Source organism: Dermacentor albipictus, chromosome 2 (genome assembly GCF_038994185.2).
Source record: "Dermacentor albipictus isolate Rhodes 1998 colony chromosome 2, USDA_Dalb.pri_finalv2, whole genome shotgun sequence".
NCBI classification, from domain to species: Eukaryota; Metazoa; Arthropoda; class Arachnida; order Ixodida; family Ixodidae; genus Dermacentor; species Dermacentor albipictus.
The window spans coordinates 127,142,322-127,165,101 of NC_091822.1; the positions used below are offsets into that span (position 1 = coordinate 127,142,322).

The window sequence follows — 22,780 nt, forward strand, 5'->3', positions numbered from 1 at the left end:
AGTCAATGTCAAAATTGTGTTTGATATGTGCATTGCGTATCCTCTAGTAAGTCATTGAAAAAAAATAGTATGTTTTATGTATTCTTCTTATTTTTGGTACTAATAGGTATGAGCGCATTTCGACAATCCACATATAATTGATGGGACTTAGAGATACAATCAAAGTTTCAAAGATGAATGCGAATAAATTGAGAGCAATTTGTGACGGCTCGTCCAGTTGAAGAATGTGTACTAGCCGAAGATGGCCGAAAATTTATTCGCGTCGCATTGCGGCCGGCTTTTGATGCCGTGTAACTGCCGCGATGCATTTGTGCCATACGTTAGGGTGAAAAAATACGCGTTATTATGGTCGCAGTTTGCTCCGTTCGAGGTCATGTGACCGGAGAGTATCTCGTGTGTGCTAAAGCTAGGCGAAGCCAGCTGGTCGGCTCGCGCGACGTGAAATGACGTGGCTGATGTCGTGTCACATGTCGCGCTGGCATGAGACTGGTTCTAGCTGGTTTGATTGCACTGATCCTGACACGGCGCTGAAGTGTCCTGTCTGCTCTCGCCGGAGGCCAGGCCAAACCTACGGGTCCAAACTGTCGCTCCTCGCCGCAAATGCTTTCGCAAATTAAATTGTAACTGTTTGCGGAACGTGTTGACCTCGAATTTGAAGACGGATGATTGCAGAACCGCGACCGGGATAATCTAACGATTTTATTCGAATTCTTTTCCTTTCTCGCGCTTCGACAGTGGCACGAAATGTGCTTCACATACCTTATCCCCACGACTGGCTGCTCGTGAGCGGTGGGTTATAAGAAAGGAATAGAATCGAGCGAGTGGAATCGCTGCGCAATGCAGGCCCATGTCTCTTGCTCTTGCCGCAGTCTCTCGGGCCGGCATTATAATAGAGACCATTGCGTCGACACGGACGACGAAAATCACCCGTGGAGTGCTCGGACTATCGCCAGGATGGGGTATTAAGAGGAAGCTTTAGCTCGGGTGCTCCCATCTAAATACTTGTAAAAGGGGAATTCGTCTTTCTCGGCAACCGCTGCACCAAATTTCGCGAGGTTTATCGCATTTAAAAGAAAATTTTAAATCTAGTGGCTGTTAACTGGTTTCAAATTTATTATTTAGGTCGTCAACTTTTTTCGAATGTGGCGAAAGTCGAAAATTTTCGGAAAACGAAACTATTAAGTTCACAACTCTGAAAGTCGGCAGTGAAAAACCGATATCACAATGATCGAAATTGTATCTAGAAGAACATCTGAAGTGGAAAAAATTAATAGGTTACCCATGAATCTTTAAAAAATAGTAATACGGAAATGCGGCTTTTGCAGAACCCTTGTACACAACGTGACCAATCTACGTAGCATATTCTCGTAAGATATGAAATGACATACCAAAGTTGTCCACTTTCAATAGTCTAGTGGATGCCGTTTACACAACCGCGATGTATGTTATATCTGTTCTTGATGCAGAGCTATTAATTTGCAAAGTTGTGCTTCTATATTTTTCAAACTTTCGAATTTTCGAAAGTCTTCTTAGCAAAATTTAGGCGCTAGATCGAAATTTCACTTCCAACCGTCACTAGAATTTAAATTTTTCTTTCAAATGCAGCAAATTTCATTCAAATCGTCCCCGTGGTTATCTCAGAAAAACATTTTTGCGTCTGACATGTATTTGGATTGGGCGCGTCGGAGCGCGGCCCGAGCGAAAGCTTCCTCTTAACATGGCAAACCACCAGATAATTTTGCGTATTTACCTCCGTGCGTAGGGAAAAAAAAAAGAATCGGCTACTATTCCAATCACAAGACAGTTGCTACGTTCAGGAGATGGCGCTTTCAGCGTGTAACTGCTGTAGGTAAAAAAAAAAACAGTTTTCCATGCTGTCGTAACATACGAGCCGGTAATTAGGGCTGCCTTGGAAAATCATCGTGTCTCGTATAACCAACCTCAGGAGAGACTTTTTTTTTTCAGATCGGACATGGACTCTTCCTCGCCGCGTTGTGCGTCTCCGTGGTGATCATCTCGACCAGCACGTGGGTACGATTCGTGCTCGACCTCGGCGAGTTCCCGACCTGGGCCACGGACAACGCGACTTACTTCTACAAAGGCAGCACCGAGCTCGAAATGGGCCCTATGCGCGACTGGCAAATGTGACACCTACGACGACGCCGTGGTTTTCTCGAGGACGCGCCATCTTTCAGCTGCCTCTTTGATGATTTACTTTTTCTTTCGGTGTACACTTGTGCCGCTCACGTATTTTAATCGCACCACTACCTTTACTCTTCTTGTCTCGCCGTAATAGTAGCGCGTTATAGCTTGACCCAGCTGCTGGTATTGTGAAGTACGGACAGACCTACCCTCTGGACAGGCTGTCACGTGGAGCGATGTGCCAGCGTTGATATCGTTACGTGGACATGCAACGGGTAGGAAAACTATAAACCGGACAGCACAACGGGTCAACGCGCCTTGCTTCGTTTAAGTTGCTGCAACAACGACGAGTTAAGAGATAGCAGTGTATATATTTTGTTGCGCGGAAGGGCGTTGACCTGTGCCCCGGAGAACAAATGCCGTAGACACATTTATTTCGTTCTACTCACCATATAAGCACACATCATTTCATGTCTGCAATTTCGAGCGATTCGGTTGAGTCTTAATCTAATTTGAAAGCCGCATAGGAGGTAGCCGTGTGCAACTGACGCAAGTAAGTTTTCCAGTGATGTATTAATGACGTTGTGGGTAATATATTAATCAAGGCAATCTGGCAGCGCATATACTTACGCTATAGTAGATCGTTCTTACTGTTCTCATGACATCCAAAGGTCAAACGCGTGTGATGTTTCACAGACTTGTTTTTCCATAATTCACTGTCATCGGGAACAATTTCAAAAGGACGCTTTTTTTTTGGCTAAACTTTTCCCCTCCCTCCGGATTTCTTTATTGTGATATCAATTGTCTAAAGCTAGCGCCTACTCCCCTTAAGTGGCTCGCCAAGACATTGATATGACCAATCGTGGAATGTACAAACGTGGTTTGATTCCCTCACACAACGACTAAATCAGCAAAAACTGGAAGGAGTGCAAAGGAAAGCCATAAGGTTTGTGCATAATGAGTACAGGCTCATTGACCCACCCACTATTCTTCCAGCTGCATCATGTGTGGAAACGCTAGCGGAGGGAGCGGCTACCGGAAAGAAGCGCGCCTAAAGTTTTTGTTCCAGCTTGTTCAAAAAAACTTTGAAAAATCCGCGGCTAATTACACAGGACGGAAAAAACTTTAATGGAAAAAGGACCTGCGATTTTCCAAACTCGACTTCACGTCAAAACCATCGAAATATGCTAACTGAATATTCCTATCAATAAAACTTCTAAACATTCTTTTTCTTTCACTAGCTGTGCGAGAATGCAATCAACTGTCCCATCTGTCACAAGCACCAAATCACTCCCTAAATTCACTAGTACAGTTGAAGGTTCTAAAGCACCATAAATTTGTCCTAACCACAAATTACGCCACACTTCTCCCAGAATCATTGTTCGTTGCGCCCTCGGGGAACGGTTCTTATTGCTATTTTTTTTATTTTTGACCATTTGATTATTCCTTTTATTATTTTAATTTTGGTGTAGTTCTTTCCCCCATTTCTTCCGTTTCAAAATGAGTTATGCAATGTTGAATGGCTGTTTCTAATGTCTAAACGCAATTCAATCTCTGCCAAATACAAACACAATAGTGTTTGACAGAGATGCATGAAAAACGCATTTACATATTTATGCAACCACTCTTCTTTCTTTTCTTGTTTTTCTTACTGTAACCACTTCCTCTTCTCTTTCTAGATTTTTTATACTTGTATAAAATGTATCCTTGCCTATTTGCAGCATTTCCCTATGTTTGTATTGACTTTCTGTATTGCCCTCCTGCTATGCTCCTGGTTGAGAGCAGCAGTGTTAAAAACGAAATGAATAATATGGACACTGAAATCGAATTTTTGCCGTTGCCGTCAGGTTTTGTATATATATTTAGGTATATGTATGTATCTGCCGCGCGACGCCATATGCAATGCGGTATATGCGGGTTATAAAGCCACACCATTCTATCACTATAGTCCACTAAAGTTGCTCATACCAGGTCTTACATTCTTTGATGAATTATTCTTTGTAATTTCCAGAATGGCAGCCCACAAGTAAACGTCATGAAAGGAAACGCCGACAGCGTATGACTTTTATGTTAAATATTCTCACACCTAAATATAAAACTGGCAGAACTTTCGAAGTTAACAAGCGTAAGACAGCTGACATAAGGAAGTATAATATGGATAGAATTGAACAAGCTCTCAGGAACGGAGGAAGCCTAAAAACAGTGAAGAAGAAACTGGGAATTGACAAGAATGAGATTTATGCGTTAAGAGACAAAGCCGGCAATATCATTACTAATATGGATGAGATAGTTCAAGTGGCTGAGGAGTTATATACAGATTTATACAGTACCAGTGGCACCCATGACGATAATGGAAGAGAAAATAGTCTAGAGGAATTCGAAATCGCACAGGTAACGCCGGAAGAAGTAAAGGAAGCCTTGGGAGATATGCAAAGGGGGAAGGCAGCTGGGGAGGATCAGGTAACAGCAGATTTGTTTAAAGATGGTGGGCAGATTGTTCTAGAGAAACTGTCCACCCTGTATACGCAATGCCTCATGACCTCGAGCGTACCGGAACCTTGGAAGAACACTAACATAATCCTATTCCATAAGAAAGGGGACGCCAAAGACTTGAAAAATTATAGACCGATCAGCTTACTGTCCGTTGCCTACGAACTATTTACTAAGATAATCGCAAATAGAATCAGGAACACCTTAGACTTCTGTCAAGCAAAGCACCAGGCAGGATTCCGTAAAGGCTACCCAACCATAGACCATATTCACACTATCAATCAGGTGATAGAGAAATGTGCGGAATATAACCAACCCTTATATATAGCTTTCATTGATTACGAGAAAGCGTTTGATTCTGTCGAAACCTCAGCAGTCATGGAGGCATTACGGAATCAGGGTGTAGATGAGCCATATGTAAAAATACTGGAAGATATCTATAGCGGCTCCACAGCCACCGTAGTCCTCCACAAAGAAAGCAACAAAATCCCAATAAAGAAAGGCGTCAGACAGGGAGATACGACCTCTCCAATGCTATTCACAGCCTGTTTACAGGAGGTATTCAGAGACCTGGATTGGGAAGAATTGGGGATAAAAGTTAATGGAAAATACCTTAGTAACTTGCGATTCGCTGATGTTATTGCCTTGCTTAGTAACTCAGGAGACCAATTGCAATGCATGCTCACTGACCTGGAGAGACAAAGCAGAAGAGTGGGTCTAAAGATTAATCTGCAGAAAACTACAGTAATATTTAAGTCTCGGAAGAGAACAGCAATTTACTATAGGTAGCGAGGCACTGGAAGTGGTAAGGGAATACATCTACTTAGGGCAGGTAGTGACGGCGGATCCGGATCATGAGACGGAAATAGTCACGAGGATAAGAATGGGCTGGGGTGCGTTTGGCAGGCATTCTCAGATCATGAACAGCAGGTTGCCATTATCCTTCAAGAGAAAAGTGTATAATAGCTGTGTCTTACCAGTACTCACCTACGGGACAGAAACCTGGAGGCTTACGAATAAGGTTCTACTCAAATGGAGGACGACGCAAAGAGCTATGGAAAGAATGATAGGTGTAACATTAAGTTATAAGAAAAGAGCAGATTGGGTGAAGGAACAAACACGAGTTAATGACATCTTAGTTGAAATCAAGAAAAAGGAATGGGCATGGGGAGGACATGTAATGAGGAGGAAACATAACCGATGGTCATTAAGGGTTACGGACTGGATTCCATGGGAAGGGAAGCGTAGCAGGGGGTGGCAGAAAGTTAGGTGGGCGGATGAGATTAAGAAGTTTGCAGGGACGGCATGGCCACAATTAGTACATGACCGGGGTTGTTGGAGAAGTATGGGAGAGGCCTTTTCCCTGCAGTGGGCGTAACCAGGCTGATGATGAATCATAAAAGCTGTGAAACAGTCATCATCATCAGCAGCAGCAGCAGCAGCAGCAGCAGCAGCAGCAGCAGCAGCAGCAGCAGCCTGTTTTATGTCCACTGCGGGATGAAGGCCTCTCCCTGCGATCTCCAATTACCCCTGTCGTGCGCCAGCCGATTCCACCTAGCGCCCGCAAATCTCCTCATTTCATCGCTCAATTTCGTCTTCTGCCGTCCTCGACTGCGTTTCTCTTCTCTTGGTACCCATTCTGTAACCCTAATGGTCCAACGGTTTCATAACTGGCGGGTTACATGACCTGCCCAGCTCCATTTTTTTCTCTAGATGTCAATTAGACTATCGTCTATACCCGTTAGCTGTCTTATTCTAATCGCTCTCTTTCTATCTCTTAAAATTATGCCTAGCAATCTTCATTCCATCACTCTTTGCGCGGTCCTTAGCATGTTCTCAAGCTTCTTTTCAGTCTCCAAGTCCCTGCCCCATATGTCAGCACTGGTAAAATGCACTGATTGAACACCTCCCTTTTCAATGATAATGGTAAGCTTCCAGTCAGGAGCTGACAATGTCTGCCGTATGAGACCTAACCCATTTTTATTCTTCTATGAATTTCCTTCTCATGATCAGGATTCCCTGTAATTAATTGACCTAGGTAAATGTACTCCTTCGCACACTCTAGAGGTTGACTGGCGATCCTGAACTCTTGTTCCTTTGCCCGGCTACTCATCATCATCATTGTCTTCTGCATATAATCTTCAACCCCACATTACACTCTCCCTCTTAAGGTCCTCAATGATTTGTTGTAACTATTCTGCATTGTTGCTCAATAGAACAATGTCATCGGCAAACAGAAGGTTGCTGAGATATTCGCCGTCGATCCTTTCTCCTTAGCCTACCCAGTTTATTAACTTGAATACTTCTTCCAACCACGCAGTGAATAGCATTGGGGAGGTTGTGTCTCCCTGTCAGACCCATTTCTTTATAGGTATCTTCCTGCTTTTCTGGTGTAGAATTAAAGTAGCTGTAGAACCTCTGTAGCTATTTTCCAAGGTATTCCCGTAAGTGCTCTGTACTCCTTTATTACGTAATGTCTCTATGACTGCTGGTATCTCTATTGAATCAAATGCCTTTTCGTAATCAATGAAAGCGATATAGAGAGGCTTATTATACTTTGTGAATTTCTCGATAACATGTTTAATGACTTGGATGTGATTCATTGTAGAGCACCACTTCCTGAAGCCAGCCTTTTATTTTTGTTGACTAAAGTTCAGTGTTGCCCTTATTGTATTGGAGATTATTTTGGTAAATATCTTATATAATACAGGAAGTAAGGAAATTGGCCTATAATTTTTCAATTCTTTAACGTCTTCCTTCTTGTCGATTAGTATGATGTTTGCATTCTTACACTTTTCTGGGACCCTTACAGTCGATAGACATGTCTTATAAAGAGCCGCGCGTTTTCCAAGCTTTATGTCTCCTCCATCTTTGATTAAATAACTGTTATTCCATCTTTTCCTGCCGCTCTTCCTCGCTTCATGTCTTGCAAGGCCCTTCTAACCTCACCGCTATTTATAGGATGGGTTTCTGTATCCTTTTAATTACTCTTTCTAGTGGATGCATCCTGACTGCTCTGGGGATGCTAGAGGTTAGTATAGAATTCTTGAACTTCTTTTACTATATCTTCCAGATTGCTGATATTACTCGACTTATCCTTCAATGCATGCATAGTAGTTTGTCTTATGGCAAGTTTCCTTCACACTGATGTCAGGCTGCGTCCATTTTTTACGGCTTCGTCAGTCTTTCTCATGTTATAGTTTCGTATATCATTTGTTTTCGCCTTGTAGATCAGGTTTGACAGTTCCGCGAATTCTATCTAATTTCTTGAGTTGGACACTTTCATGCTTTGCCGTTTCTTTATTATGTCCTTTGTTATTTGGCAAAGCTTGCCCACTGATTGCCTTGGTGCCTTGCGTCCCACTTCAATTTCTGCCTCTGTAGCCCATCTAGTTACGGTTTCATTCATTAGCTCTATGTCATCATAGTCTCTGTGTTCTAAGGCTGCATATTTATTTGTAAGTACTAGCCTGAATTTCTCTGTTTTTACCCTTACTGCCTCTAGGCTGACCTGTTTGTTCTCGATCAATTTTGCTCTTTCTCTTCTTAAATTGAGGTGAATCCTAGCCCTCACTGACCTGTGATCACTGCACCTTACCCTACTTCTCCCTTCTACATGCTGCACTATGCTGGGATCAGCAGAAAGTATGAAGTCAATTTTATTTCTTGTTTGACCATTCCAGATCCACTTTCTGTTGCTACGCTTCCTGAACAAGGTGTTCATTATTCGAAGCTTATTCCTTTCTGCGAGTTCTACCAGCATCTATACTCTAGCGTTAAATAAAAATTAAATTATGGGGTTTTACGTGCCAAAACCACTTTCTGATTATGAGGCACGCCTAGTGGAGGACTCCGGAAATTTCGACCACCTGGGGTTCTTTAACGTGCACCCAAATCTAAGTACACGGGTGTTTTCGCATTTCGCCCCCATCGAAATGCGGCCGCCGTGGCCGGGATTCGATCCCGCGACCTCGTGCTCAGCAGCCTAACACCATAGCCACTGAGCAACCACGGCGGGTATACTCTAGCGTTTCTAGAATGGATGCCGCAGTTGCCCATTGCTTGTTCACTAGCCTGCTTTCTCCCCACTTTTGCATTGAAGTCGCCCATTACTGCAGTAAATTTAGTTTGCACTTTTCTCATCGCTAATTCAACATATTCATAAAACCAATGTACTTCTTCATCATCATGACTGGATGTTTAGCTTAGGCTTGTACTACCTTTAATATGTACAATAAGTTTGATTACGACTACTGCTACCTTCTCGTTAATGCTGTAGAATTCGTCAATGTTTCCCGCTATGTGCTTATAGATTATGAATCCTACACCGTATTGCTTCTTATCTACGAGACCTCTATAGCAGAGAACATGTCCGTTTTTCAGCAATGTATAAGCTTCACCAGTTCTTCTAATCTCATTAAGACCGATGATACCCCACGATGTCTGATAGTTCCTCAAAGAATCCTGTTTAACTAGCCTCCCTGAAGAGGGTTAGAGTGTTAAACGTTGCGAGAGTCAGTTTCCATTGGTGGCCTCTCCGGACCCGGAGATTCATAGCACCCTCTGCTACGTTGCAAGTCTGACCACCGCCTTGGTCAGGTGCTCCGCAGCTGCTGGGGACGGAGGGCTATTGGGTAATTGAGTGAGTCGTCTGGGAGGGAGTGGCCTAATACATCACCAGGGAGGCCAATTCCTGTTCTGGTGAGGGAATGTCGCGTTGAAGCTTACTGGGCCTTCCTATTTTGGTTGTACCTGGATTAGTGTAGCCCCACTCGGTCTCGGCATGTTTTGCCGGTCCCAGGAGTCGCTTCAAGCTTGCAGATGTGCACTGCAGGAGGTGAATTTCAAGCTCACCATCGTAAAAAAAAAAAGAACACCCTTATAGAGGGATTCGAACTTCCGACTACGGCAACCGAGCACTCGACATAGCTCAGTCCCATAATCCCATAGGCGGCGATGCTATCTTGTCGCCGAGAAGTGCAGCCCAGAGAGCCGCACATGCCTAAAAACTTGGATTTATGCGCGGTAAGAGTGTTTGTCTTGATCACGATGGGTATTATATATATATATATATATATATATATATATATATATATATATATATATATATATATATATGTGTGTGTATGTATATATATAGATAGAGAGAGAGAGAGAGAAGAAAGGGTTAGGCAGGGAGGTTAACCAGATGGGAAGATCCGGCTTGCTACCCTACGCCGGCGAGAAGGGGGCGGTAAAGTGAAAGCAAATTAGAGATGAAGCAAGAAAGGAGCGTAGACATGCAATCACGTCGGTCACTGTCACCGCATACCGTCACCGCACAGCACAGTAGCACTTGAAGCCCTATAAACATCTGTTCAGGCAATTCTGTTGACCTTAAAAACTGCAACAGTGCTCTCGTCGCCCTCCGCTGCGATGGCTTGTGATGTCGGCATTCTAAAGTAAGTTCCTCTGTTAGAGGCCTTTGGTCAAAGCGTGCTATCGCGATTGCGAGCGATCGTCTCTGTAAATTGTAGCGAGGACAGTCACAGAGAAGGTGTTGAAGGGTCTCCTCGCTACCACAGTCATCACACGAGGCGTCGTCGGTCCATTCGATTCGGTACTAAAAGACTTAGTGAAGGACGCCCTTTCCACATTCGACAAAGCGGGGTAGCTTCGTGACGGCAGACTCCAGCTGCAATGCAAAGGCGCAGACAAGAGTGTAGGTTGTGCAGCCGGTTGCTGCATTTCGACAGTTCATGCGGTGAGCTAGAAAAAAAAAAGTGAGCACTGAAACAGACTCGGGCAGGGATAAAAATACGACTGATGGCAGCATGGACAGTGGCAGCAAGAGGAGAAACGGGAAAGAAAGAAAAAAAGAAAGAAAGGAAGAGAGAGCGAGAGCGAGAGAGAGTGAGTGAGTGAGAGAGAGAGAGAGAGAGAAAGAATGAAAGGAGTATGCTGCCTCTCTCACCAAGTGCAAGAGATCACGATTTTTTCAACAGATCCAAGCTTTTCTAAAAACATTGTTAAGCGTTCAGTGTATTTAGATAAAGGGATTGCACTCTGCACCAAAATCTTTTACGTGCTTTCATAAATGTCAAGGCTGCGACGTATTCTGAAAATTATATTAAAGTATATCTTTCAGGAAAACATTCCGAGGACGGTGTTTGCTTGAGACAACATGCAGGCTATGATGTAAGACCTTGGCTCCAACGGCACTGCTTCCACGGTAATGCTCTGCAGCATAGACGTGTGTGATAGACAAGATGTGCCCACTATTCGGCACCAAGATTTCAAAATATTAGAATGCACAACATGCAGGCATATGATGTGACGCCTTGGCTGTAATTGCGCACTGTCGTCAAGCTGTGACTTGCCTCCAATGCACAGTGCCTCCAAACTTTGGCACATCGCCCAAGATGACCATATAGAATATGAAGTATATATATATATATATATATATATATATATATATATATATTGTCCCAACTAATCATGCACCAAGATTTTTAAATATAAAAATGCACAACATGCAGGCATATGGTCTAAGACCTTGGCTCCAATGGCACTCCGCTCATAGAAATGCTTTGCAAGATATGTTCCTCGAATATCTGACTCTGCCCAGGCACCACGGTGAAGCCTCCCAGCGCGGGCCGTATGCGTCCGTCCCCAGGCACCCCGGCAATGCGGCGAGGCCGGGGCCGAGCTCGTTCACGCTCGGACGCCAAAACTGAAACTCAAAACTGAAAATGATGTAATCTTACTGTCGTGGCTTTGCACTACAATCTGGGTCGGCCCAGGAAAGAGGTTTCAAACACGCCCAATACGGAAAAAGTAGCGGTAAAGCCAGTAGAAAACAAGTTGGCTTTAATTAATGACATAAATCAAATTGTCCGATGGCCGTGCCCATTCAAATAGAAGACCCCTAGCACGGACCTCAGCTCATTTTTACTTAGCTTAGCTTTACTTCAATTCATACTGTCACTAGAGCTGTGAGTCTTACGCTTCGTGTAATATTGTAACATGTTGCGATCGCATTCATTGTTTCGCACTGGTGGCCAAATTGTGAGATTCTTTATCTGTCCATCGGTCGGGGAGTTTGTTGCCGAGTAGAGTAAGCCATGCCGCAGGTCATCTATAAGAAATATGGGGCAATACAGTGAATGAGTGTTACAAAACCGAGTTGATCCGAGGAATGATGTAGTGAAAACGCTTCAATCGAAGGTTGTGACTTAGTGGACCGGTCCTTAACACAGTGCCCGATAAGTATCCAGGCACGAGTTTTATCCTGATTCACAATACGACTCGATACTGTAGGACATGAAACCCTGATATTATGCAGCTTGTGGCTTCCTTAGGAGCAAGATTGACAAGAGTGCAGTAGTTGGTTGGCATTCAGTTTGAGAACTTTTCAAAACCACAAAAAAAAAAGACGCAAGACAAAGGAACGGCAGGACAAGGCGCTTCGTCCTGTCATTAATCTGTCTTTTAGCTTTCTCTGTGTTTTTTATTGTGTTGCTTGTTTCTTTTGTGCTCTAAAATGTTCTGACGACCTCGCTTGTTTGATGTACCACCGGATTTCAGAATATGTCTTAGTGAGATGCCGTGGACGAAGCATGGCATCCCCCACACAGCTAAGTTGCGGGAAGGAAAGGCACGAAAATTGTTCGTAGGGCGAAGAACGTTTACCAAGGACAAAGGCCATCCGACAGGTTTAGCGGGCGGTTTCGGCGGTCACGTGAACCGCATTGTGGGGTTGTTTGATTGATGACGCGTTCAGCAAAAATGTTGATTCTTTAAATATTCATCATAGTGTTCACTACTTCTCTGTGCATATACTTCAACTCAAGATGCTCCTTTCACCACTTGCAAAGCGTCGTTTATTATGGCTTGTCAGACTGGCTCCATCCACGTCGCATACCATGAAATCATGTGAACTTGCGTTTGCATTTAGGCGGAAACTGTAACTATTGCATAAGTTGCAAATAAAATACCACCACATAAATCATGTGTCTGTTTGCATAGCATTTAATTGAAACGATTCAAGTAAACTCAGTTAACCTAGATTCCAACAAGTGCGTTGGATCTGCCCTATTATGTTTCTCTTTTCCATTTCTTTTTTTTTTTTGCCCATTTTGAGACGGCACATGGTTGTTTCAATATCTGAGAATGTTTTTAATGGTTTCAATCACATTATATATGCGGAAAAGCGCAGGACATCCCTATAGTTGATGTCTTACTCTTGACACGGTAAACGTACGTAAACTTAGCTGAATTATGATAACTATATTATCAGGGCATAATATATATATAGATAAACGTCATTCATGCAGGCGGTGCGTGAGTGGACATGTGACACGAGTTCCTGCTCATCGACGCCGGGTTGTTTTAGCCCTAAACGTTCACAAATAAACCGTACAAGTTTATTCCAAAACATCACGAAAAACTTTATTGATGCAGATAAACGGCACCATAAAATGACACTGTGCATTGTAATTAAGAAACAAAAATCTCCGTGGGCCGCACCCCATTTTGCACGGACTATGGGACTGGCCCAGGCAGGTTATTGCTCCGACTGCGGGTTTGGTCCATGTACTTAACCTGCATAACTTTGGGAACTGCAGGGACGGTCTGCTATTCCATGCGTTGTGCTCAGGAGCCGTTACGTGTCTTTGCCGGATAGATTTACTGTATATGCTCCCCTTCTATGCGACCCCTTCTCAGGAGCTGCGGCAAAGGTGCTGTAGGGCGTCTGTCGCCACCCTTCATTGTGGGAGAGGCTGCGTGAAAGTAGGGCGTTTGCTCCACCGGTGGAGAAGCGCCACGCTGTGCCAGCGCGTGGAGGCAGCGATAATTCACGTTGCGAATCGTCATGTCGTCTTTCTTTGCACGGAAGTCAATGTGATACGTTCTACCTACTCGCGCTTGCTTAACGTTGCATAAATTTACTTGAAAACTCATTTCATCTAGGCGTTTTCTTTTATTACGATAGCAGTGATGTGAATACTTCAGGCGAATTTCAGCCGTTGGCGTCGCCGTAATCTTCTGTATAAGACCCACGTGTGATAACATCGCGGCCGCGTGCCGTCTACACTGTAGGTGCGAGGGAAAGCGTGGGAGGGTAAGCCGAGAAGGATAAAAAGATTATGGGGTTTTACGTGCCAAAACCAGTTTCTCATTATGAGGCACGCCGTAGGGGAGGACTCCGGAAATTTTGATCACCTAGGGTTCTCTAACGTGCACCTAAATCTAAGTACACGGGTGTTTTCGCCTCCATCGAAATGCGGCCGCCGTGGCCGGGATTCGATTCCGCGACCTCGTGCTCAGCAGCCCAACACCATAGCCACTGAGCAACCACGGCTGGTCAGGCGAGAAGGATGTTGGCTTGGTGCAGCGGCGTCTTCTCGCATGCGCAAGGGGGTGCGGCGAGACGTGAACGTGCTAGCGGGTGAGGTGGTGGGGGCGAGAAGAGGTGCAAGGTAATGCGAGTCTCGGTTTCCACTCCGGCTGTGGTTCCGCATAGCGCGGCTGAAAGCGGCCGCGCGCGTCCTATCTCGGAAGTAACTTGCTCTGGTTTCGAAGGCTCGCTTACCTCGGATGGCCTATGACTTCGTGTGCGCTGTGGTATCGCGCGCCTAGTTAACGTTGGGCAAAAGACAGCACGAAGGGTAATTCGCTTGCAGCTGATGGCGCTCTTCTTCACGCCAGCCTTCCGACAGCGAGAGTCCGTGGTCATCGAGTGAGATGTATTCACATTCACCTGTGCGTGCGCGACACCGTGCTTGGCAATTCCGACAGTAAGCGAATTTTTGCAGCAGTTTTACAGCGGATCAAACTACTAACCCTACAGCGCATATCCAATTTGTTATCGCGATCAACGCTTCGCCTTTTGGGTGAAGCTTTTGGCTTTCAGTGTTGATTGGTTTCGTACGACGATTACAAAAATTGTATTCGTAGGTTCTGTATATTCTCGCTCATTGCATTTGAGACAATACGTTTATATCGTTGCTTATAAAGATAACAGATACTTCTTTGTCGAGCGGCAGTTGAAGAACCAAACAGCTGTTAAACATTGCACACAAATTTATCACACTTATAAGAGTTTTATCACACTTATAAGGAAAGGTACATAAGAAATATAAGAAGCTAATATTAACGCCTGCACAAGGAAGATCACATTTATTCGCAGTCAAACAATATCTGTACTAATTAAATTTTCGTAATACTTTAATTTAATGGGTAGTTAGCTCAATCAAGTATCTTTATTCCTCTGGCTATGTGGAGGCACGTCACGTGGGCAACAGAGAGTGAATTTTTGCGTGAACTCGCCTCCACAGCTACCTAAGAAAATGGTCCTTCAGTGAACAGTACTAAAGAAATCGGCCGCCGGGGAGTTGTACGAATCAGCACTGCTTCGCTCGTTGTCGAAAAGAAAGAACACAAGAGCGAAAACATGCAGGCGATGGTTCCAAAACCAAAGATCGCACAACGCACTCGGTTATAGTGAGAACTGGAAACACAAATAAACTGCCACAAGATTGAATGTAAATACTTATGGATGAGAACAAGAAAATTCCATACTCTCTAACAATCAATATGCTATATGTAGACAACAAAAGAAGAAAGGAAGAAGAGGAAACGTCGCGAACATGGCAGAGTATGCAGCGTTTGAGTCGTAAAATAATATATACACAGTTCACTGCGTAATCGCGCTCCGTGCAAGCCCAAAAGACGTGCGAGGAACAGCGCGCAAAGCCACAAGTTTCCGAGCCGTCTTCACAGCCGCCGTCACAGAACACGCCGCCTTCGATAAAGCTGCGTCCAAAGAGGTAGCCCTCGGCTGCCTCTTTACACGCACCCAGAGCGTCGGCAGCCGAAGAGCTGGCCGCGGCTACCAGCGCGGGTGCGGGGCCGGGGGTGCCACGGAGTCGGCAACATCGACGCCGGCACGGCGTGCGGCGCGGGCCAGGTGACTGGTGTTGGTGCTGGCCAAGCTGACGCTGTACTCCATGGCCCACCAGGGCACCGAGTCGAGGCCGAGCAGGTACATTGCCACTATGTGCACGGACAGGATTTCACCCGTCACCGTCATCAGGTTCATCAGCACACCCGGACGTGCCTGCGACGGACGAGAAAACAACAGAGAATAGTTTTATTCGTACGCAAAGTGCATGGAGGTTTTCAATAGGGTCCCTAGAACTCTACGCGAGTTCCTGTATTACGCAGTGTTGCGCAAAGAACGCACGTAACAAGGTTATTATGTACTTATGCATAATATCAGCAAGAAAAGTAAAATAATGGTAACATTGCATACGGTTGCAATGTTAACCTTGTCACAATGTAACACAGTAACAATGCATGTACGGTTGCGAGCACAAGTTTGCTTACTACAGATGCCGCGAACTTTTTATTAGCTTGCAATTGGTTGACGGGCACTTCGGTATCGAAATGGATAAAAAACTAGACATGGCGCCACCCGGCCTTTCCACCTCAATCCAAACGGATAGCCATTTCTCACCCGTCGGCTGCCTTCACAGGAAGTGACTTTGTGAGCACAGACTTTCGCTGTACCCTTCATCTTTACCTAGGCAGCAAAGCACGCGTCCTCATTCATTTCGCGCCACAGCATCTGGTATAAAAATGCGATGACGTCAAGTGAGAGGCGAGAGGCCTTTCGAGACATGTAAATCAAGCCGACACCGTGGGCGCTGCGAATAACCACAAATGCAGCCATGGAGTCGCTATTCCAGACTAAACGGCGAATGCCGCCATTTTTTTTTTTTTCAATTCGCCCTCTTACCAGCTCTGATTCGCCCACGGGCTTACTTCGGCCTCTCTTATTGGCTCGAAATGCCGCCATTACAGAGCTTGGCAATATGGCGGTACTAGCCGATTACCGCGACGGCATATACCCCTGGGAAAAAGTCGTGATGCTCGCGACCAGCGCCGTACCATGTCACGCGGCTTCATGTGTCCGAGGTCGTAGACGATGGCGTTGGTGGGCGTGGCGACGGGCAGCATGAACGAGAAGGAGCAGCACACCGCCACGGGCAGAGCGTAGTACAGCGGGTGGTTCTTCGTTAGCACAGCCTGCGCGTTCGTTTACGGCGTCTGTACATACTGTAAGTATACACGGCTGTTCGGAGCGTGGGTCCACACAGTTATCGCATACGCCACTTTTGCGAGGCTATCGGTGTTCCAACGTCACTTAAAAAAAAAAATCTAATTAATTTCTGGGGTTTCACGTGCACAAACCACGATTTGATTATGAACTACGCCGTAGTGGGGCACTGCAGATCAATTTTTGACCACGTGTCTTTCTTTCTTTCTTTCTCGTTTTCTTTTAACGTGCACGCAATGCGCGGCACACGGACGTTTTTTTTTTTTTTTCATGTAACCCACCCCATGGAAATGCTGCCCACGTTGTCGGGAATCGAACCCATAAACTGTTTATGAAATATGTCGCGAAGAAACTTGGTTCCTTGTAAATACTTATAAGAGTCTAAGGGTTACCACTGTCATGTCAGACGCCAGCACAGGCGTCTTGCGCGTCTTTCTCAAGACATTGACAAACGTACTTTCAAATCAGTGGCGCAGTCAGATGCTGGAACACCGGGCACGTGCCCCCCCCCACTCCTCCCCCCGCCCTCGCCCTCGCAATTTTCTGAGTGTGCGGCCTTCGCAGCCCCCCCCCCCCCCAGCGTCTTTCCTTGCCTCGTCCGATGTCCACTGGATGGCGCCCAAACTGTCCACCCCCCCCCCCCCCCCCGAAAAAAAAAAACATTTCTGGCTGCGCTACTGCTCCAAATGATAAGATACTTCCGAGGCGCGAAGTCGCGAGTGCGATATTCTTTCGTGGAGAACACATTCCAAGGGGAGAGAAATTTAAATACTTCTCTTGTGCCCCACTTGAAGTGCCTCACTCTGAATGCGGCGAAATATCCTGTATTTCAAAAGTTGCATTTGCTAATACGCGCCAGCTATGTGAAGCACTGATACCATTACTTTTTGTTCGCAGAGGAAAACATGCAAGGACGCATATTGTTTTTCTACAAAGGAACTGCACATTAACTGTTAAACTTGAAATTCCCGAATTACGACGCTTCGCACATAAAGGGCTAAAGCACATGTGTTTACGTATCAGCAGGACTGGGGCCGGGGAAGTCACCTGAGCACGTATTGCAATACAATATAGCAGCGTGCGCTGACATTTTCTTGACGCCTTCTTGCCCGAAGGAGGATGACGTTAAATGGTAAATATCGCAGACGCAACGCGGCAGTTACAAGCGCGTTGCGTCTGCGATGTGATAGCGCACAATGTGGTAGTTGTGTCAAACAACAACTAAATATGTTAATCGGCCAGTGGTACGTATTTGTTGGCGAGACAATGCTTAGTCAATTTCTAAAACTACCAGCTTCAAGCTTCCAAGAAATACCCGGAAATGACCATTCCAGTGTGTGGTCTTCATATCGGATTCATATGCGCGCACCGAATATATGAACCTCTGGCTATGCTTCCTTCGACATTTTTCTCTTGCGCTAGAAGGCGTTGAAATGCTTGAGGGAACGAGTTGTTTCGTTGAAACATATATACGGACAGGAAGTTGCTGATTATTCGTTGCGCGCGGTTGCGATTTGTTTATGCTGCGTGACGTGCTCTCTATATATGCACCCGTCCTCCGAGCGCTGCCAATGAACTTGTCAATGGAGATTTTCAAGATGACCGTTTCGTCTAGCCATTAAGGCTGTACGAGCATAGTTTCTACAGCCATATAGATGCGGCTAGCGCTAGCGAGCAGCAAATGAGTGCGGGAAGCTGTCTCCGTAGTTCGGTGGCTATTACGTTGGGCTACTGAGCTCGAGGTGGCGAGTTCGATCCCCACCGTGGTGGTCACGTTCCGATAAGGGCGGAGTGCAAAAACGATCCTCTATGCCAGTCATTTCGTGCACGTTAAATAACCCCGGGTGGTCAGAATGAATTTGGAGCTTCATACTATGCGACATGCCCCATAGTCGTCAATCTGACACGTGGATTTGGCAACGTAGCACCCCAGAATTTAATTTTGAATGAGTGCAAGCAGCCAGACAGAGCGACAAGTATTCGTTCTCCTTTATGGCGGCCGGCCGAGACCGGCTGTTTAAGCAGCGCTTCAGGTTCAAAGCCCACATATCTCGAATGTCTAAACATTATCTGGTATCGCTGCATTTCGTTACACCGGCTCTCATTCAATGATACTGCTATAAGACCACTGCACATGGCTAACACCGAGCAGCAGACATGTCACTGAAAACACTCTTTCCTGCCTTGCCGTTTCTTCATATCGTTTCGCGTCTTTTTGTAGCATAACGATGTCCGCTGAGCCACATCTGTTAACGTGCTGCGTTCCGTGCACAGTCACCTCGGTTGATTTTTTTTTTCTAGATGCACTGGGAGCCACAGAAGTCTTTCAAAAAATCTAATACGTCTACAAAACAATAATTTCTCGCCCGTCTTTCTGTCCGGGATTCAGCAGGTAGCCCTTAACCATGCAAACCTGAGCCCAACCGTAATGTTTACGAAAAAAAAAAACACGTCAACTCTTAAAGGTTTCTTTCTTAGCACTTGTATTGCAGCACCCAGGAAAACAAGTTTCTTGCTTCAGTATGCCGTCACTGTGCGGCCACCGAAAGTCTGGGTGCATTCGCGGCATTACGCACGTTATCCGGGCGCCAAGAAAGCCGGAACACTACAGCTACAAACTTGCAATACGGCAGCAGTGACGTAGCCCAATTCGGGCGAGATCGGTCTCTTACCCTTGTATTCAGAAATGCATCTTAGCTTGAAGCCCATGCTTGACTTGACATAAGCGACGCTTGGTGAGAATGCGCCCAAGACGCTCATTGCGTTTCCTTTAGTGCATTCACGACAGGCGTCATTTAAATCAAGTCAAGCGTGGGCTTCAAGTTAAAGATGCATTTCTGAATACGGGGGTTAGTGGTGGAGCGTCTGTGTCGTCTGTGACACTTGCAGTGTAGGTCAAAGACTCGAAAGCCGCATGGCCGAACCTGGGGCTGTAGAGCGCAAAAATATATTCCTTTCTGACTTTAATTATTCCAATTTTCTGACGTCACATCTACGTAACTGCAGATGCAAGCATCGAGCAGTGACTCGCAGCGTTGATTGAACAGCACAATCAAACGCTCTCCGCATTTAGAGGATGTCATTTTGCTTTGAAAGCAAATAGCATAGACTACCTCAAAAGGTTTCTTCTTATGGGACTGGTAGGCAAGAGACGAGAAACACGCACAAGTGGAGAGGGGTTCGGTGGATCGCAGCTGACGCAGTGAGAGTAAGTAAACGGGTGAGGAAGGCGGTGCCGGCGTCTGCGAATGGTTTGTAGACAGTGGCAGAACTATCGGTAGGTAGCCATCTTTTGTTGCTTTCGTTGGGACAGTTGGCACAATCTGGAGGCCGTATCCAAAGGCTTATAACATGGCGATATGGCCGCGCATTATTGGTAAAGGCATCGTTGTTCCTGATATTTGTTTAATACGCAGCAGGAACTGTTGTCGTGCCTACCAGGTCAATGACGACGGGTATCATCAGCGAGCTAACGGCCGAGTTGCTGGCCAGCTCGCTCATGAACGACGCCAGCAGACAGAGCGCCGACAGCACGAGCTTGCTTGGCACTGACTCGAGAACGGCCAGCGTGGTGGCCACCGTGTGGGAGAGGCCACTTTTCTGGAACAAATCAACAGTGCGCGTCAGTGGTCTTGATGTTCATCTCGAGTCAGGTGCCGCGAGGTGCCGTGCGGGTGCCGTGCGGCCTGTCGATCTCGCGTTCGAGACTACGCTACGGAACCGCGGGTGGCGTCGTCCCGGAATACCACTATACCGACGAGGAAACAACCCTTACGAGACGGCTGGAACGCGATCTCCGACGCTGTTTGCAACACTATTCAAGCGGGCAACGTAAGGGTGCATCTTTAAGGCATTCCGCGAGTCGCTGCAAAGTTCGCCCGAGGTTAATTAACTGCGCTGCGTCGGCACGAATGTGTCAAAGTGGCGCGCTATAGTAAACGCGACGCACTGACGTGACGTTCACCACGAACTTTGCTGGTGGGTCACCACTGCATCATCGCGTGATTCTCTCTCACCTTGGATGCTTCGGCGAGAGTCATGCCGCCGCAGATGACCAGCACGGTGCCCCAGGAGACGCGGCTGTTGACCTCGTCCCAGGTCAGGATGGGAACCGTTTCGTTGATGGTCGGGTCGCGCGGAATCACGAACAGCAGCACGGACACCAACACCATCGGCACTGACGCCCGGATGTACCTTCAGAGACACACGTTATAATTATATATGAGCACACATGTGCACCAGTAAAAAATAAAAGTAAAGAAATAAACAAAAAACGCGCTTTTTTGACCAAACGCACTGTAGTGTGGGCATAAAATCTTGCTGGTCGGCAATTTTCCCACAGTGACAGTTACATGTCTACCTTTGCATTGGATAGTTTCACATAGTAGACATAAATTTATTTAGCACTGATGACCTTGTGTACAAGAATTCTCTGTTTTGTGCAGTACAACTGACACCGTTACCTTTGTATTGATCCCGAGTCCTCCGATACGGCATGCATATGAGCCCCCATATTTTTTTGGGACGTTGAGCCCAATTATTCATTAATTCAGCAAATTGTTGCTGAATGAATTAATAATTGGGCTTCGCGTAAATCACACGAGAATTTCTAGAGCAAAATGTGACAAAAGTGGCCGATCTCCACTTTTCTTTATGCAAAATGCGACGTAAATAACTTCGTTTGGTTCACTTCAATCGTCACATTATAGACCGAAAGTGTTACGTTATGGGAGCTTGTACCTGTTCACACTCGCGGTGATTTATTTGCAGTGCTTTAAATGTCGAAGTGTTTGCAGTGCCTGAAGCGTCGAGTTTGATGTACTGTGTTCCCCTAATGGAGCCATGGAAATAAATCATGATCGACCGACTAAGTGATTGATTGATTGATTGATTGATTGATTGATTGATTGATTGATTGATTGATTGATTGATTGATTGATTGATTGATTGATTGAAGCACGTCGTTTGGGTGAGACCAAGACGTTAGATTATCGAAAAAGCTCTACAGAAATAATTTATGTAGCACCGGATCTTCAACGCCAATGACTGGAAACATTAGAGCGGTGTTCTACCGCGAACCTGTCATGGCTAGCCGATTCGTCCGTCCGTCCGTTTGTCTCTCGGTCGCCTGTACGCCGAAAACTAATCCGGCGCAGCCCCGTCCACATGCGCAGAGTTAGCCAACACCACCTAGATAGCACAAGGCCTGTTTACTCCGATTCATGACGTCATGTTCCCTGGCCCTAAATTTCCATTGACACGGCTGACGTGATGAAAGTGGTGACGCCAAAATCACTGTTGCCTACTCGGGAGCATCCCCATAAGATTCTATGGCAGTCGAGCCAGGTAACATGATGTCATGGAGCGGAGTGAAAGGGCCTTGTCCTATCGTGTCGGATTAGCTGCACCAGTTGTGACGTCATTCCTCTCCGTCCCAGCCGAGCGGGCGCGCAGCAGTTTCTCTCCCGCTCCGAAATGGGTAGGCCACGCGTCCACGTACTCCTGAGGAGCAGGCAGCTTTCGATCAGCAACGCCGCGAGCAGAGCCGGGAACGAGCTTGTCTACGCCGTGCGATGCTGGAGCCCCCGAACAAGAACAGGCTCGTGCAGCCGAGCGCAAGCAGCAACTGCGTACCGAGGATCCGGCAGCCTACCAAGACGTCCTTGAATGAACCGTCGGGATTAACCAAGTGATAAACACCGGGGCCGCACGTTTCAGCTTCGCTGGTTACCCATCCGTACGGAGTGCGGCGGTTTTTTTAGAGGCTGCTGGTATAGAATTTTGCGCGATGTAGGAAGGAGTGTCTTTGAAACACACTAATTTACAGGGGTTAAGGTTGTCAAATATGGCCGTAGAATGATGTTTACTAAGAGTGTGAATACGTTTTAATTGCTGTCTCTTGTGCAGCGTTATTTCTTGCATTCCCCATAAACCATTCGATTGCGTGATCATTAGCCCAATGGCCATCGGGCGGCGCTGCGAGGCACCCGTACACGGAATGTAGGTGAAGACAGAATGAACGAATTGTAAAAAAAGCTGGCAAGC

General features: G+C 46.0%; 2 protein-coding genes across 10 annotated transcripts in view; one reads left to right on the forward strand and one right to left on the reverse strand.

The window, feature by feature from the left end:
* LOC135895925 (Na(+)/citrate cotransporter-like) overlaps positions 1–4,024 on the forward strand; it is a 43,661-nt gene extending 39,637 nt beyond the window's left edge. For 2 of the 5 annotated variants that reach the window (XM_065424191.2, XM_065424189.2), the window contains one exon: positions 1,966–4,023. In XM_065424191.2, coding sequence (XP_065280263.1) covers positions 1,966–2,148 — 183 coding nt within the window. In that variant the 3' untranslated portion in view covers positions 2,149–4,023. Of the gene's footprint in view, positions 1–1,965 lie in introns of all 5 variants that reach the window. The other 3 variants (XM_065424190.2, XM_065424188.2, XM_065424187.2) reach the window with 3 other exon arrangements.
* Positions 4,025–15,095: 11,071 nt separating this feature from the next.
* LOC135895923 (Na(+)/dicarboxylate cotransporter 3-like) overlaps positions 15,096–22,780 on the reverse strand; it is a 36,538-nt gene continuing 28,853 nt past the window's right edge. For 2 of the 5 annotated variants that reach the window (XM_065424182.1, XM_065424180.1), the window contains 4 exons: positions 20,752–20,929; positions 20,174–20,335; positions 16,567–16,704; positions 15,096–15,733 (listed from right to left, as the gene is read on the reverse strand). In XM_065424182.1, coding sequence (XP_065280254.1) covers positions 15,506–15,733; positions 16,567–16,704; positions 20,174–20,335; positions 20,752–20,929 — 706 coding nt within the window. In that variant the 3' untranslated portion in view covers positions 15,096–15,505. Of the gene's footprint in view, positions 15,734–16,566; positions 16,726–20,173; positions 20,336–20,751; positions 20,930–22,780 lie in introns of those variants that run through there. The other 3 variants (XM_065424181.1, XM_065424184.2, XM_065424183.1) reach the window with 3 other exon arrangements.